Source organism: Strongylocentrotus purpuratus, unplaced genomic scaffold (genome assembly GCF_000002235.5).
Source record: "Strongylocentrotus purpuratus isolate Spur 01 unplaced genomic scaffold, Spur_5.0 spur5_scaffold_7, whole genome shotgun sequence".
NCBI lineage: Eukaryota > Metazoa > Echinodermata > Echinoidea > Camarodonta > Strongylocentrotidae > Strongylocentrotus > Strongylocentrotus purpuratus.
In genome coordinates this window covers 14,783,532-14,799,631 of record NW_022145613.1, presented here as the reverse complement: position 1 = coordinate 14,799,631, position 16,100 = coordinate 14,783,532, and the positions used below count along the sequence as shown (strand labels likewise).

Sequence of the window (16,100 nt, the reverse complement as noted above, 5' to 3'; positions counted from 1 at the left end):
GGCAATCAATATTTGAACAGTTAAATTTTGTTTTTAAATGTTAAATTTTACACCTAGGTTCTTTTTCGCTTCCAGGCCTAAAAATTGAAATAACGCACTGTGGAAACATGAGGCGGAAATATAGAGTGTGCAATGTGACCAAGAGACCTGCTCAAACCCAAACGTGAGTTTTTTTAAATAATTTTACAACTGCTCTTACGAGGTCCTACAAGAGGCAAACGTACCAGAGGGTCGCCATGATTTGCATGGATTGGTTAGAGAAAGATGTCTTGTTTTTAACAAGCTGGATCTCTGAAAGTTCTTGGAGAAGAGTTTTCAAATTCAAGGCAAATATGCGCAATCAATATTGTGTTGGGTCATACTAGGATTAAAATGTTATCAGTTCTAAGTCTTACTGTTGCAAAGGGAAATAACAGTTTATATATATTTTTTCTTAAAATATATATATTGCAGTTTAAGAATTGTACAAATTCTTTTTTAGCAGTGTTATTTCACATTTATATCAAAGACATTTGCAGCTTGGATTTGCGGAAGATATGACACATTAAAAAAGCTATGTAGCAAATTTGCCCTAACTTTCTTGATTTCATGAGTTAAAAGTGTGTGAAATTCTGATAATGTTGCATTTCTTGTTTTTAAGATGTCATTATCAAGTTTTAAATGCATGACTATGGGATGTTAATGAAGTCATGGTTTCAGCACAAAAAGAGTAGCTTGGTATATATGTAGATTAAGAAAGTAGTGACTTTATCACAACTTTGGGTATTAAATTATGTGTTCTAGTGTTTTCTTGTTACAGTTAAAGTGTATTTCTTTGTTTTCCCAAGTGTAACACAAATAAAATTATATCTGCTTTTAATGGTAACCACCTGTTTAGAAAGACTACCTGTCTTCAAAAATATATAAAAAATATAATATTTTTTTAGAACAGTATTTTCCATTGAAACATGTATGAAGGGGACCTGTATAGGAATTCTTTGTGTGTTCATAAAGACTGCTTTTTTTTGCTCCCTTTGGGCAATCTGTACACACATGTTTCACTGTAGGAAGAAATATCATCAAGTTGAAAGCACTATTGTATCTTTTTTTTTTTTGTTTATTTTAATGTAATAATAGATTCCCTTGGCAGCTTGAGAATGGGCAGACTGTGGAGTGTACAGTGGCCAAATACTTCAAAGAAAGGCATAACAGAATCTTGCAGTAAGTTAACGTAATGAATTTTGATTTACCAAACAATTCGGCAAACTTAACATCAGATTTTAGGAAGCAAGGGGGTCTATGTGTGATTTGTTTGTCTCTTATATTTTAATGCCTCCGCTACAAAGTAGCCGGAGGCATTATGTTTTCTGGTTGTCCGTCCGTCCGTACGTCCCGTTCTCATGATCGCGTTATCTCAAGAACCAATTGATGGATTCTCTCTAAACTTGGATCATGTATGTATCTTGCAGAGCCAATGAACTGATTAGATTTTGGGGTCACGAGGTCGAAGGTCAAAGGTCACAGGGCTCATTATGTATTCAAAAATAGCTTGTGATCGCGTTATCTCAAGAACCGATCGATGGATTCGTGCCAAACTTGGGTCATGTATGTATCTAACAGAGCCAATGGACTGATTAGATTTTGGGGTCACGAGGTCAAAGGTCACAGGGCTCATTATGTCTACAAAAATAGCTCGTGATCGCGTTATCTCAAGAACCGGTCAATGGATTCCTGCCAAACTTGGGTCATGTATGTATCTAACAGAGCCAATGAACTGATTATATTTTGGGGTCACGAGGTCAAAGGTCACAGGGCTCATTATGTATGCACAAATAGCTTGTGATCGCATTATAATGAGAACCAATAGACAGATTACTATCAAACTCAAGACATGTATATATGTATCTTGCAGAGCCAATTAACTGATTAGATTTAGGGTCATCAGGTCAAAGGTCATGGGGCTCATTATGTATGACTATAAATAGCTTGTGAATGCATTATTATTAAAACCGACAGATGGATTACAATCAAACTTGAATTTTAAAAATTGCTTCCGTTTTGGTTTGTAAAGTTGCTCTATGGCGGAGGCATCATTTTTGACTGCGCGCAGTCAAAATTCCATCTAGTTTGATGCTCCCTCAGCAATTGCCTGCCCCCCCCCCCTCTCCATTGTAACTTTGGTAATATCAATATTTGATTGGAAAAACATCACCTCATACTCAAACAGTGACGCGGTCTATTATATAATTTGTGTAGCTTATCTGTAACTCTGATTATTATTAACAAATTTATACTTTCACTGTAATAAAATTATAGAACATTCTTCTTGCTTTGCTTCAATAATCACAAAATGTAAAAACATGATTTGAAATTTGAGCAAGAAATATCAGTCCCCCATCGCCACCACCACCACCACCACCACACATACCCTCTGCCTGTTTATTTTCTGCCTGTACATGTATGTAAACAAGTTGCACTTTGAAAGATTAATTGCCATTTTTTACCCCCCCCCTTTTTTTTTCTTAGATACCCTCATCTCCCCTGTCTGCAGGTTGGACAGGAGCAGCGCCACACCTACCTACCTCTGGAGGTATGTAACACCCCTCTTAAACAATGGACCATTCCAGTTTCACTGTAGTAAATAGTTTGTATAGATTATACCATTGAGGGAGTATAGAGTACCGAAGCAGTGAAGTTATCAAAATTCTATTTTTAGAATTTCTTCATTTTTTCTTCATTTTCCAAAAAAGCATTGGTATTCGACATTTGGACAATATTTTTGATGCTTTTTTGGAAAATGAAGAAAAACTTGAGAAATTCTAAAAATAGAATTTTGATGACGTCACACTTCACCACTCTCTAGGTGTGTGTTTTTTAGATCCCTTTCCATAGGTAGCATCACACCTTTCTATGTCTGGAGGTATGCAATACCCCTTTTAAACAATGCATCATTCCAGTATCACTCATTAATAATTCCTACCAGTAATCAAATCAGAGGATTTATGATTCTGAATGTTAAAGGAAATTTAGATAAATGGTCAGGCAAACTTGAAGAGGCCTGCATGTTACAACTAAGTTCTGAGTTGGAAATGTGCAGGTATACATTTTATACATTAAAGATAAACTTGAGTTCTGGTAAAAAAGAAAATGAATTTGCACAGAATCTAATGAAACTTACACTGAATGTTCAAGGTTACAAATAAATGTCATGTGCCAAACAATTTTGGAAGAAAATTTATACTGGCTGAGTAATGAGCATAGAAAGATAAGGAAATCAGGGTAGTACTAGCCCGGACTCCTTGTGTGTTGTCCCATATACCTCTTTCTGTGTAAGTGATTGTTACTTTACCAAGACTCTGCCAAATTTATGATGATTTTGATGACTCCAGAACCTTGCATTACACACCATTACTTATATGCTATATGATCAACTTTTCTGATCCATTCCACACATTTTCTTTCACAATACAATCGCATTACCAGAACTCAAGTTTATCTTAAAGATATTTTAAGACATTTGGTTTTGTTTATGCTTTTGGGAAGAGATGCATGTAGCTTCTAAATTTGAGACCTTGGTAAGAAAATATAACTGTTAATATGACTTTTTGTTTCTCACTGTTGTAATATGAGATGCAGAAGTTAAAAAGTATTTTATCTGATTATTCATAATAGCAGAGAAATACTGTGTGAATACAAATGTAATTTATAAACCACCAAAGTACTAGGGCTATTGGATGCTGATTTTTTAGGAATATTTCTAATTATTTTCCTGACAGGTTTGCAACATCGTTGCTGGGCAGCGCTGTATCAAGAAACTGACGGATATGCAGACCTCCACAATGATCAAGGTTTGATTAACTTGAACCCTTTGAGAATATGTTGAATCATGCCTATTTGAATTACATGATGAACCAAAAGAAAGTGAATGACTTTGAATCTTTTCCTGATAATGTTGTTAAAATTCCAGGGTATCATGAGTTATGTTGCTTGAGAATGTGACATATTAATTCAACCACTCCATCTTTCATTCTTGAGTTACAAAAACAAACAAAAAATTACAAGGGATATGAATAATTCAGTTATAAGTGTATGTACAGATATTCATTTAACTGTAGTCTAAAGAGAGAGAGAGAGGGGGGTAATGGACAAGCCAGTAAGAAGCTAAAAAGCTATCTTTGGTGACCACAAGTAAACAAATATCTGCAATCGTTGAAAAGAAGTTTGTAGCACAGTGTTGTAAATAATTTTTGTGATTTTCTTTTTCTTCATTAGGCCACTGCAAGGTCTGCCCCTGATCGAGAAAAGGAGATCAAGAATTTGGTAAGTGCAAGATGAGAATGTTAAACAGGAATATGTAAAACGTCTTGTGGTGTAGTTTTTATAGAATGTTGACCCTTACAGTGCCCATCAAGTTTACAAAGTGCATCAGAAATACAATTTTATTTACATTTGTAATTGTTTATCTTGATACAGATTATATTCCATAATAGCAAACATCAATTTAACAAACCTGTATGAAATATAAAAGAGACAGGCACGCTTTACTGTGTCCAGAAATTTTAGTTATCACATCTGGGGAGGTCTAAACTACCTGCAGTTTTAAGTTTGAAAGATGGTGCCAATCATTTTCATCAGAATTTCTAGATATTTGAGTCACTCTTTTTTTCTTAGTTGCCATAAACCTACTTAAGCCCCACTGCATTACTTAAAGCTACTTGCGCCCTATATACAGCCAACAATGCCTAAGCGGAATCCCATTGATCCTCTTTTTCTTATGTTAATTGAGAGCTGAGTTGATGAGATAAACACCTGTGATCACGCCAGGTGGTCTAATCCCTCCTGGCCAAACTAGTACAGAGGGGCTTTAAATGGAGTTTTTGTCAATCTGTCAAATATTACAATCTGTTCCATGGACACGTAAGTATATCATCGGTCATGCTTCAATGTGCTCGTACTTCCTACATAGGTGCATAAAGCCAACTTCAACAATGACCGCTACGTCCGACAGTTTGGTCTGAGTATCAGTAATGACATGGTCACCATAGAGGGCAGAGTTCTACCCGCTCCGAAGATCCAGTACGGCGGAAAGGTAGCTATATATTAAGGATGAGCCTCCTAATTGTAGTTTACAGTGTCGGAGCAAATCGTGTCAAATCTGCTTGAGAAAATCTCAATGTTGGCAAATTCAGAATTATAGTATAAAGATGGCAGCAGTAGATGGCAGGTTCAAATCTCGCTGGTTCCAAGATTTTCTGACTTGTTTTTCAATTACAGATCAATCAATCAATCTTATTTACTGGGTGTAAGCCACAAATATGTTTAAACAATTGAAATTTTCTCCCATGAAGTATTACATTTATTAAAAAACAGAATCATAGAGTTTGGGTGTTTTTATGTCTATAGATGTCGCAGCAAAACAAGACTCAGGCAATCCCTGCCCAAGGGGTATGGGACATGAGAGGCAAGCAGTTCCATACTGGTGTCGAGATCCGAGTCTGGGCCATCGCCTGCTTCGCACCACAGCACCAGTGTAGGGAAGAAGCTCTCAGGTAAGGAGGCAATTATTATATAAATTTTTATAATTATCAGTTTCAGTTTCAGTTTTATTTTTCATTACCAACAGGAATTTTTACAAGAAATCAGATATACAATTCAATATTCAATAATATTATACCTTTTACATGGTTTAAAGTTATGAAATAGAAAGTATACATGTACATAAATGTCCACTATAATTGTTTTTAAAAGTTTGTTGATAAACCTGTGGAAATGGAGGGATTCACTGAAAAGCAGAGCTTTGTGTTCATATCTACTTTCCATCCATGAAATAGCCACAAAGATTGTTGCTTTTTTATGGATATGCCACCAATAGTGCCAGATATGAACAGGTACTGCCAGATAATGCAGTATTTTGTTCTTGCTATTTCAGGGCTAGTTTCGCAACTCTTTATCCTTCTAGGACTTGTGAAAGATACACAGCTGTTGATGCATACAACATTTTCAAAGGAAACATAAAATCATTACTTGACAAAGCCCTAAGGGGGAAAACAAAATCGTAAAACAATTTATATGTGTACAGAGGATCATTATTTCTTGTATTTTCGTGTAATTGGTAACGATATCTGGTAGATCTGAACAGTATCTGCAAAATAGCTGTAACATTTATGGCTTGTGCAGTGAAACGACATCTTGTTTTTAAAGCGCCCTTCAACTCTTTCCCAAACTATGCAAAACTTGTGATACTTCATACTTCAAAATCTAAATTACTTTTTATGCTGGTATGGTGTGTTCTAACATTGCAGTTTTTATTCCCAATCCATAGCTCATGAACATGATTCAGGGACCTGTTTCACAAAGCCTCTTTTCAATGCATCAATGACACATGAAGAAAAAAAAATCAGTGACAAATCTGCTGATAACCAATCTGAAGCAAGGATTTCAGTAGCTTATAACAAAATCTGTCATTTGTCACTGATGACAAGTTTTGTGAAACGCCCCCCTGATTTAATTTGACCATCCCTTGTGTGATCTCTAAAATTCCTTTGATGATCCATTTCTGCAGGACGTTCACAGCACAGCTCCAGAAGATCTCCAACGATGCGGGGATGCCCATCATGGGACAGCCGTGCTTCTGCAAGTACGCCGTGGGCGCCGATCAGGTGGAACCCATGTTCAGGCACCTCAAGTCAACGTACAAAGGACTGCAGCTGATCGTGGTGGTGCTGCCTGGTAAAACCCCTGTCTATGGTGAGTTAATTTGCTGGTGTTGGTGATGAAAGGGATGGTGATGAAGGTGGTGGCGGTGGTGGTGGTGGTGGCGGTGGATATAATGATGATTATGATGCTGATGCGACGATGATAATGAGGATAATGATGTTGATAATGATGTTGATGATCATCATCATGTTTTTGGACAAAGAAAGCTTGCTGTTCTTGACATTAAAAAGTGGTTTCATTTCTTTGTAAAAAGTTAAATACAGAGATTACTGTTAACAAACAATACGGTAATGAAAAACCAGTTATTGGGACACAAAATATATTCATGAAGCAGGTATGAAAAATTAGACACCTCTGTAGCAATCACCAAGCCATTAATTGTTGTTGTTTGTTTTTAAGGTTTTATATTTGTATACATATGTTCATAATTTCAACCTATTTATCATTCTTATTTATCCTATATTACTCCTAAGCAATATGTTTTAAATGTCTAATCGTGTGCAATTTGATCTTTGCAATACGATATCAGTTTCTGTCTCTTTAAAAACAAAAACAATTATATATGTAGTATTTAACTGATCCATATTCATAATGCTCTTAAGTATTTATTATTATTCCATACTTCATTTTACTTCTACACAATATGGAATACGCATTTGTCTTAAATTCATAATTATTACCCATTCTACATTATGTTTGTTCTCTATTGTTTATTGTTTTAAAGTTTGATTATGTAATATTTAACGTAAATACATAATATTTTGTTAACTTATTTATAATCTTGTTATACTTTTTGTTTTTACTTTATATATATATATATATTATACAGTTATTGACTGGCAGGGGGTGTAATATAACATTATTTGGACCGCTGAAGGGAGTTATATTTCCCAAGTGGTTATATTTTCCCGAAGCGCGCAGCGCTGAGGGAAAATATGGTCACGAGGGAAAATATAACTCCCTTCAGGTCCAAAGAATGTTATATACCCCCTGCCAGTCAATAACTGTTATATTAGATAGCCTTGGGTTTTTTTTTTTGTGGGGGGGGGGGGGGGTCCATATTTTTTTTAGCCCGAATTTTTTTTTTTTTTTTTTTCGGAGACAATCAAAATTACGGAAAAAAAATAAAAAAATTGGGGTTAAAAAAAAAAAAAAAAAAAAAAAATTAGCATTAGCAAAAAAAACAGCATTTTTCGGGAAACAAAAAAAAATTATTAAAAAAAAAAATTTACCCAAAAAAGCATTTTTTGGGGAAAAAAAAAATGTGGAAAAAAAAATTTCTTGGGAAAAAAAAAAATTCATGAAAAAAAAATATTGAAAAAATAAAATGGCCCTTGATAATGGTGTAATGTATGTAGTTGGTGACATACAGTCCTCAAGAGGGCGACATGCATTGATTAAAAATATATTCATTTCACCAGCCGGTAAAATATAACACTGAAAAGTGACCGGCCAGGAAAATATAACAATTTGGATCCTCGCAATTGATATCACGTGACGAGCTCTGGACCAATCACATCTCGGTATCTGTCTAAGCTATCTAATATATATATATATGCAAACAGATTATGATGAGAATTACTTATTTCAATTGTGAATTTGTTAGTGTTATATTACTTTTGTTTATATGTCATGATTATGTTTTTTTTTTATTGACACGGCCCTGATTGAAACCAGTCTGCGAACTGTTTCGGGCTTTTACTGTGTATAAATAAATAAACTCAAACTCAATACAACTAATTTTTGATATTTCCACAGCTGAAGTGAAGCGAGTTGGTGACACTCTGCTGGGTATAGCCACACAGTGTGTACAAGTCAAGAATGTGAACAGAACCACGGCACAAACCCTCTCCAATCTCTGCCTCAAGATCAACGTCAAACTGGGTGGTATCAACAATATCCTGGTTCCCAATATAAGGTACGTGTACGCCTGTATTGAAGGTTTTTACAGAATGTAAACCTCCACCCCCTCTGCCTGCATTTTTACATGTATACCGTATTTGCCGGTGATAAGGCCGCAGCGCCGCATTGGCCGCACCCCCAACTTTGAACAAAAATAAAAACAAAACAAACAGACCAAACAAAATAATCGTAATTTTCTCGTAGAACACAATTTTTTCTCCAAACTTATACCAAATTCATCAATATTCTTATAAATTTACAGGAAGTTTACCTAAAAAAAGATCGTAATTTAGCAAATCTTCATTGATTTTTAAGCTAGTACTGGTATCCTACATTTACCCCTACCACAATGTGCGGTTTAATACGAAAATGTGACTTCAGCTGGATGCGCACTTGCGCATTTGCGTTGTGTGGCAGCTAGCTCCGTAATGGTAGGTCTAGATCTACCGGTAGATGTCAACAATGTCAACAATGCAACATAAAATTGTTGGTAAGATGTGTGGAGTTTTTCTAGAAATGTCCTGTACCATTGTATAGTCATTGTAGTCCCATATGTCCGAATGGACGTGCTGTTTTGACAGCTGAATTTTTAGTTGTTGCGCAAAGGCCGCACCCAGACTTTTTGATATTTTCTCTTCCAAAAATACTGCGGCCTTTACGCCTGCAAATATGGTAAGCACCTCCCTCCCCTTAGGTCTTGATGGAGGCTCAGGTTTAGGGGAGAACCCTCCACTTCCACAGACATCAAGTTAACCGGAGGCCCTGTGTGTAGGGGAGTCATACCCTAGGCATGTTAATGTGCTACACTTCTCACAAAGAGTAGGGTGTTAATCCGTTGTTTAGTGTGCCTACAATACGCAACTGGTAATCTTCATTCAGATCCTTGGGATAGCCTGGATAGCCCTTTGCAGATTACAAGTAAAAGTACAAGAAGAAGAAGCCTTATCAAATCTTATCCAATGGGTTTGACTCTTTCAGTGGGGCCGGTTCTTGACTATGCTAATGTAATGTAAACTGTAGTGATTTGAAAGTTCTTGTATCACATCCAATAGTCGAAATTAGCTGTAACAGTTTCAATGTCTAGAGTTTAGACGTCTTTCTCAGACACAGCTTACTTCAGTCTGCAATTCATGTTTGAGTAAGATGTCTGAACTCTAGACATCGAAACTACTACAAGTACTACAAGTACTTTTTACTATTCGATGTGATATAAGAACTTTCAAACCAGTATCATCCAGAAACTTTTCCATATACTTTTTTTGTTCAGACCTCGTGTCTTTGCTGAGCCGGTCATCTTCCTTGGAGCAGATGTCACTCACCCGCCGGCCGGAGATGACAAGAAACCTTCCATTGCTGCCGTAAGTTCTTGACAAAACTTTTCCAAAATCAAATTTAATTTCTTCCTGAACAATCTGTTTCAACTGAATGTCGATCCCAAGGAACGCCTAGTTGAATATAAGCTACCCTGCATATAAACTTACATTTTCATTTATATGATATAGTAGTATATGTTATCTATTTGATTTTCAAGTATAATGGTTGATGGTCATTACAGTCCCTCCCCCCTCCCAAGAAAAAAATGGTCTTGTTTCTTACATAATTTTGGAGCTTTGTGTAAAATGTGGCCAAGAATCAGTGGTTGTGGAGTCACTTTGGAGTCGCTTTGGTGTCAGTTTGGCAGTATGGCTGAGGTGTCAAGTGGAAATTTACTCTACCACCTTTTGCAAAACGACCTTAAAGGGATCCGGTAACTTTGTCTCAGATTCTGAAACAAAATCCTGGATTTAGCTCATGCTGCAATGATAATTATAAACCTTTAGGTCAGCCAGGAAACCCACGACTTTTACAAGCCGATCGCCTGTCTGATTATCAAGATATTTATGATTGGAAATTGAAACCAAATTTTGCTTTTTCATAACAGTTTTCATAACACTACAGTCTATTGGAGTATGGTAAAACCGGTCACTCAAAGATTTGTACTTTGTTGAGGCCCTTCTTGATCATTTTGAAGCACAACTTTTTTAGGGCTTCAATAAACAAAATCTGTGCGTTCTCCTGACAGGTTGTGGGTAGTATGGACGGCCATCCAAGCCGTTATTGTGCCAGTGTGCGAGTCCAGAATCACCGGGTGGAGATCATCCAGGACCTGATGGGAATGGTCAGGGAACTCCTGATGGAATTCTATCGGTCAACCAGATTTAAACCGGCCAGGATCATCATGTACAGGGATGGGGTCAGCGAAGGACAATTCTTACAGGTGGGTATTGAAGTGGACTGTGCGAAGCGCAAGTTTGCTGCCTGATGTCGATAACGAAACATCAAATGTTTCATTGTGACTTTGTGTAGATAAAGACCAATTCTGGTCATACGATTGCATTGTGAAAGAAACGTGGAATTGATCAGAAAAGGTTGATTGTCTAGCATATAAGTATTTGTGTATACTGTAAGGTTCTGGAATCATCAAAATGATAAGAAATTTGGCCCAGTCTTGGTAAAGTTACAAGCACTTTACACAGAAAGATGTATATGGGACTACCCGGACCAAATATATTAATTAGTAGGAGGTTTCCCGGGAAATATTCTTTCACATGATTGGTAATAAGAGCTTCCATTTCATTTTTTGAGAGGGGCATTTCCAAAACTGGTCTATATCTTTAAGATGATCAGCATTCAGATGAATACTTTGCCTGTGTTTATGATGTATAGTTAAAGTTTTGTTGGTATTCAGGTCTGCAACATGTGGATGCTGTATTATTATCTAGGGCCTCTCGCATAAAAAAAAATGTTAGTGATTAATTGATTGAAGTAAGAAAACAAAACTTAAATCCTTAACAAGCGCTCTTGCTTACTTGAAAGTCAATTTGTGTCTACCGGTAGTCACAAATTGAATGTGTAAGGGCTTAGAATATATTATGGTGGAAAATGTTTGGGTTGATATTCAACTTCTTTTCTTTTTCAAAACTAGGTGCTAGCTCAAGAGATGACCGCAATCCGTAATGCCTGCCGCTCCTTGGAAGACTTCTATGAGCCTGGTATCACGTTCATTGTGGTTCAGAAGAGACATCATACCAGACTCTTCTGTGCTGAGAGAAGAGAACAGGTAAGTGGAAAGATAGAGGGATAGATGGATTGATTGATTGAGGGATGGGAGGATGGAAGAAGGTTACGAGCCTGGTATCACGTTCATCGTGGTTCAGAAGAGACATCATACCAGGCTCTTCTGTGCTGAGAGAAGAGAACAGGTTAGTGGAAAGATAGAGGGATAGATGGATTGATTGATTGAGGGATGGGAGGATGGAAGAAGGTTACGAGCCTGGTATCACGTTCATTGTGGTTCAGAAGAGACATCATATCAGGCTCTTCTGTGCTGAGAGAAGAGAACAGGTTAGTGGAAAGATAGAGGGATGGATGGAAGAAATGAATGAGAAGTGAAGAACAGAAATAAATACAGTAATGAAGATAATATGGACATTTTTCAGTTGCCAAGCAAAACATTTTGAGATTTGTATTTAGTAAAAGAAAGAAAAAAAATTGTACTATGAATCTATCCCTTTATCTTGTTCTCCACTCTTCCTCTTTTTTCACCTTCCTTTCTTTTTCAATTTGTCTCTCCCATACTCTGTCCTCTTTGAGTTTCTCTCTCTCTCTCTCTCTCTCTCTCTTTACCTCTCCCCTCCCTCCCTCTTTTCTCTTAGTATATATCTCTCCCCCTCTTTCTCTCTCCCTCTCTTTTTCTCTTTGTCTATATATCTATCTCTTCCCCATCTTTCTCTCTCTCTCTTTCTATGTGTCTCTCCCACAAACTCTTCCTCTTCCCCTCTCTCTCTCTCTCTCTCTCTCTCTCTTTCTCTCTCTGTGTTTCTGTATGTCTCATTGTTGTTTTGTCTCTCTGTAGATTGGAAGGAGTGGTAACATCCCAGCAGGTACTACAGTAGACAGCGGCATCACCCATCCTCTTGAGTTTGATTTCTTCCTCTGCAGTCACGCCGGTATACAGGTATGGTCAATCTGAGAAATATGCTCATCTGCATTTTTGTCGTGAAATTTGCGATCAATTAGAAACTTTGAAAAATGCTGATTTACTGGAGAAATATTTAACCCATTGCCTTTGGAAACCGGGTGGTCCCTGTATTGAGCCTATGGCAATTAAAGAATTCAGTGTTCAACAGTTTGTTAAAATTGCTCTGGATTTATAGAAGGGTTGATACGTCTTTAAATGCCTATCAGTTAATTTTTGCCCAGTCATTTGATTAATGTACGCACGTATGTACCATCTCCACTCCTTAGGGTTTATTCCTACCATATGGTCATCGTGTGGACATATCGTAAATTAAAGTACAAAGTGGCTTTCAACATCATACCAGGGCCAAATTCATATCTTGGTGACTAAGTTGCGGGAGTGTGGGAATGTTTTGCCTAAGATGAGGCTTTGGCTGGGATTTGAACCTAGGTCCTTTGGTCTAAACTCTAATGACTTATCCACTACACCACGATAATCGCATCCATTCTCTTTCTCCACTTGTCCAGGGCACCAGTCGACCCTCTCACTACCACGTCCTCTGGGACGACAACCGCTTCAAGGCTGACGAACTCCAGTGTCTAACCTACCAGCTGTGCCACACCTACGTACGCTGCACCCGTAGCGTGTCCATCCCCGCCCCCGCCTACTACGCCCACCTGGTGGCCTTCCGTGCCAGATACCATCTGGTAGAGAAGGACCACGATAGATACGACCATGACAGGTAAGCTCCGAGACTGCCACAAACATTCTGTCTGTTGAGAGCAGTAAGGGCGTTTATTCTGTCTTTAATGATTGGTATCAATGCCCTTTTTGCTCTCAGCATACACTTTGTTTGCTTGCTGGCTTGCTAACTTAGGTTTGCTTTGCTTGCCACCCCAGCCTTCCCCTGCTTTGATTAGCTTGGCTTTTTTTGCTTTTGTCAGCTTTTTTTCCATGCCAATTGTCAAGAATGTATGATATATTTCTTGTACTTAAGGATCAATCTCATACCACTCTGCCAAGAGCTTAAATAAGAGTAGCTCTCCATTGCTTTTGTATCTTGTTTTGTTATGCCTCCGCCACCGAAGGTGGTGCCGGAGGCATCATGTTTTCGGGTTGTCCGTCCGTACGTCCGTCCGTCCGTACGTCCGTCCGTCCGTACGTCCGTCCGTCCGTACGTCCGTCCGTCCGTACATCCGTCCGTCCGTCCCGTTTGACCGTTATCACAATATCTCAAGAACCATTTAAGATTTAAACTTAAGACTCGGGAATAGTATTTATCACCATAGGAAGACGATCTGATTAGATTTTGGAGTACGTAGGTCAAAGGTCACAGGTCACAGAGGTCAACTTATGAAATTCCTTGTATTGAGTTTGTTAGCGCGATATCTCAAGAACCATTTGAGATTTAAACTTCAAACTTAAGATAGTATGTATCACCATAGGAAGACGATCTGATTAGATTTTGGAGCACGTATGTCAAAGGTCAAGGGTCACAGAGGTCAACTTATGAAATTCCATACATTGAGATTGTTATCATGATATCTCAAGAACCACTGGAGATTTAAACTTCAAACTTAGTGATAGTGTGTATCACTATAGGAAAAGAATCTGATTACATTTTGGGTCACGAGGTCAAAGGTCAAAGGTCACAGGGCTCATTATGTATGCAAAAACAGCTTGTGATCGCGTTATCTGAAGAACCGATTGATGGATTCCTGCCAAACTTTGGTCATGTATGTATCTTGCAGAGCTGATGAACCGATTAGATTTTGGGGTCACGAGGTCAAAGGTCAAAGGTCACAGGGCTCATTATGTATGCAAAAACAGCTTGTGATCGCGTTATCTGAAGAACCGATTGATGGATTCCTGCCAAACTTTGGTCATGTATGTATCTTGCAAAGCCAATGAACTGATTAGATTTTGGGGTCACGAGGTCAAAGGTCACAGCGCACATTGTGTATGCAAAAACAGCTCGTGATCGCCTTATCTCAAGAACCGATTGATGGATTCCTGCCAAACTTAGGTCATGTATGTTACTTGCAGAGCTGATGAACTGATTAGATTTTGGGGTCATGAGGTATTAAAAGGTCAAGGTCATGCGGCTCATTATGTATGCAAAAATAGCTTGTGATCGTATTATCATTAGAACAGATTGATGGATTCCTGCCAAACTTAGATCATTTATATATCTTGCAGAGCCAATGAATGGTTCATAAGATCAAAGGTCATGGGCTCATTATGTATGCAAAAATAGCTTGTGGACGCATTCTCATTAGAACTGACAGATGGATTACTACTTAACTCAGGAAATCTTGCAGAGCCAATGAACTGAGTAGATTTTAGGGTCATGAGGTCAAAGATCAAAGGGTCATATATGTATATGAGAAATTGCTTGTAATCACGATATTCTGAGAACATGTTAATGGATTACAATTGAACTTGAATTTGAAAAATTTCTTCCGTTTCGGTTTGTAAAATTGCTCTATGACGGAGGCATCATTTTCGACTGCGCGCAGTCGAATTCCATCTAGTTTTGCTTGCTCCAATCTGCCAATATACGGGAAAAATATCTGCTTGCCCATGCTGGTTCAAGTTTTGAAGTGTTATTTATTTGTTTATTTATTTCAATTTCCATAGAAAACATACGATACATAAAACAAAAGTCAAAATATAATGCTCCTCCTCCTCCGCCTCCTCCGCCTCTTCCTCTTCTGCCTCTTCCTCTTCCTCCTCCTCCGCCTCCTCCTCCTCCTCCTCCTCCTCCTCCCTCCTCCTCCTCCTCCTTTCTCCTCCTCCTCCTTTCTCCTCCTCCTCCTCCTCCTCCTCCTCCTCCTCCTCCTCCTCCTTTCTCCTCCTCCTCCTTTCTCCTCCTCCTCCTCCTCCTCCTCCTCCTCCTCCTCCTCCTCCTCCTCCTCCTCCTCCTCTTTCTTCTTCTCTTTCTCCTTTGATAGTGTGTTTTACATTTTAGCTAGTAGATGTGTTTCTGTACTTCTTTGCATTTATATAGATTGTTTATAGTGTGTTTTTTCCCACGCATTCTGCAATTTTTTGTTATTATTCATACAAAGTAGGCTATGTATTGTAGTGCTGTGGTAGAGGACTTGAGTATTTCGCTTACAATGCAGATAAATAGCTGTATGTATTGTAAAAAGAGGAGTGAATTGCACTAGCATTGTTGTTTTGGCATTTATTAGTAGTTGCAGCAGCAGCAGCAGCAGTCGTAGTAGTAGTAGTAGTAGTAGTAGTAGTAGTAGTAGTAGTAGTAGTAGTAGTAGTAGCAGTAGTCATAGTCGTAGTAGTCGTACCTGTCAAAGTAGCAGCATTATTACCATTTGTAGAATACCAATGATATAGTTTATTGTAACTTTTATATAGCTAAAAGTCTGCATTGGGTCAAAAGGCTTGTAGTAACTCTATTTTGGAGTGAAAAAAAAATATAATAGCAAGAGCATGAAGTTTGGCAGGAAAATTGTAATGTCGTGGCCATCTGAAGAAGACG

The 16,100-nt window shown here is 37.9% G+C and overlaps 1 protein-coding gene across 3 annotated transcripts in view; it reads left to right on the top strand.

The window, feature by feature from the left end:
* The window catches only part of ago1b (protein argonaute-2), a 35,087-nt gene that overhangs the window by 9,946 nt on the left and 9,041 nt on the right, over positions 1-16,100 (top strand). For 2 of the 3 annotated variants that reach the window (XM_011665315.2, XM_030973665.1), the window contains 14 exons: positions 58-163; positions 1,117-1,200; positions 2,506-2,569; positions 3,756-3,827; positions 4,252-4,299; positions 4,946-5,068; positions 5,383-5,528; positions 6,542-6,726; positions 8,455-8,614; positions 9,866-9,956; positions 10,661-10,855; positions 11,564-11,698; positions 12,494-12,595; positions 13,126-13,340. In XM_011665315.2, the coding sequence (XP_011663617.1) occupies positions 58-163; positions 1,117-1,200; positions 2,506-2,569; positions 3,756-3,827; positions 4,252-4,299; positions 4,946-5,068; positions 5,383-5,528; positions 6,542-6,726; positions 8,455-8,614; positions 9,866-9,956; positions 10,661-10,855; positions 11,564-11,698; positions 12,494-12,595; positions 13,126-13,340 (1,726 nt within the window). 3 annotated transcript variants of the gene reach the window in all.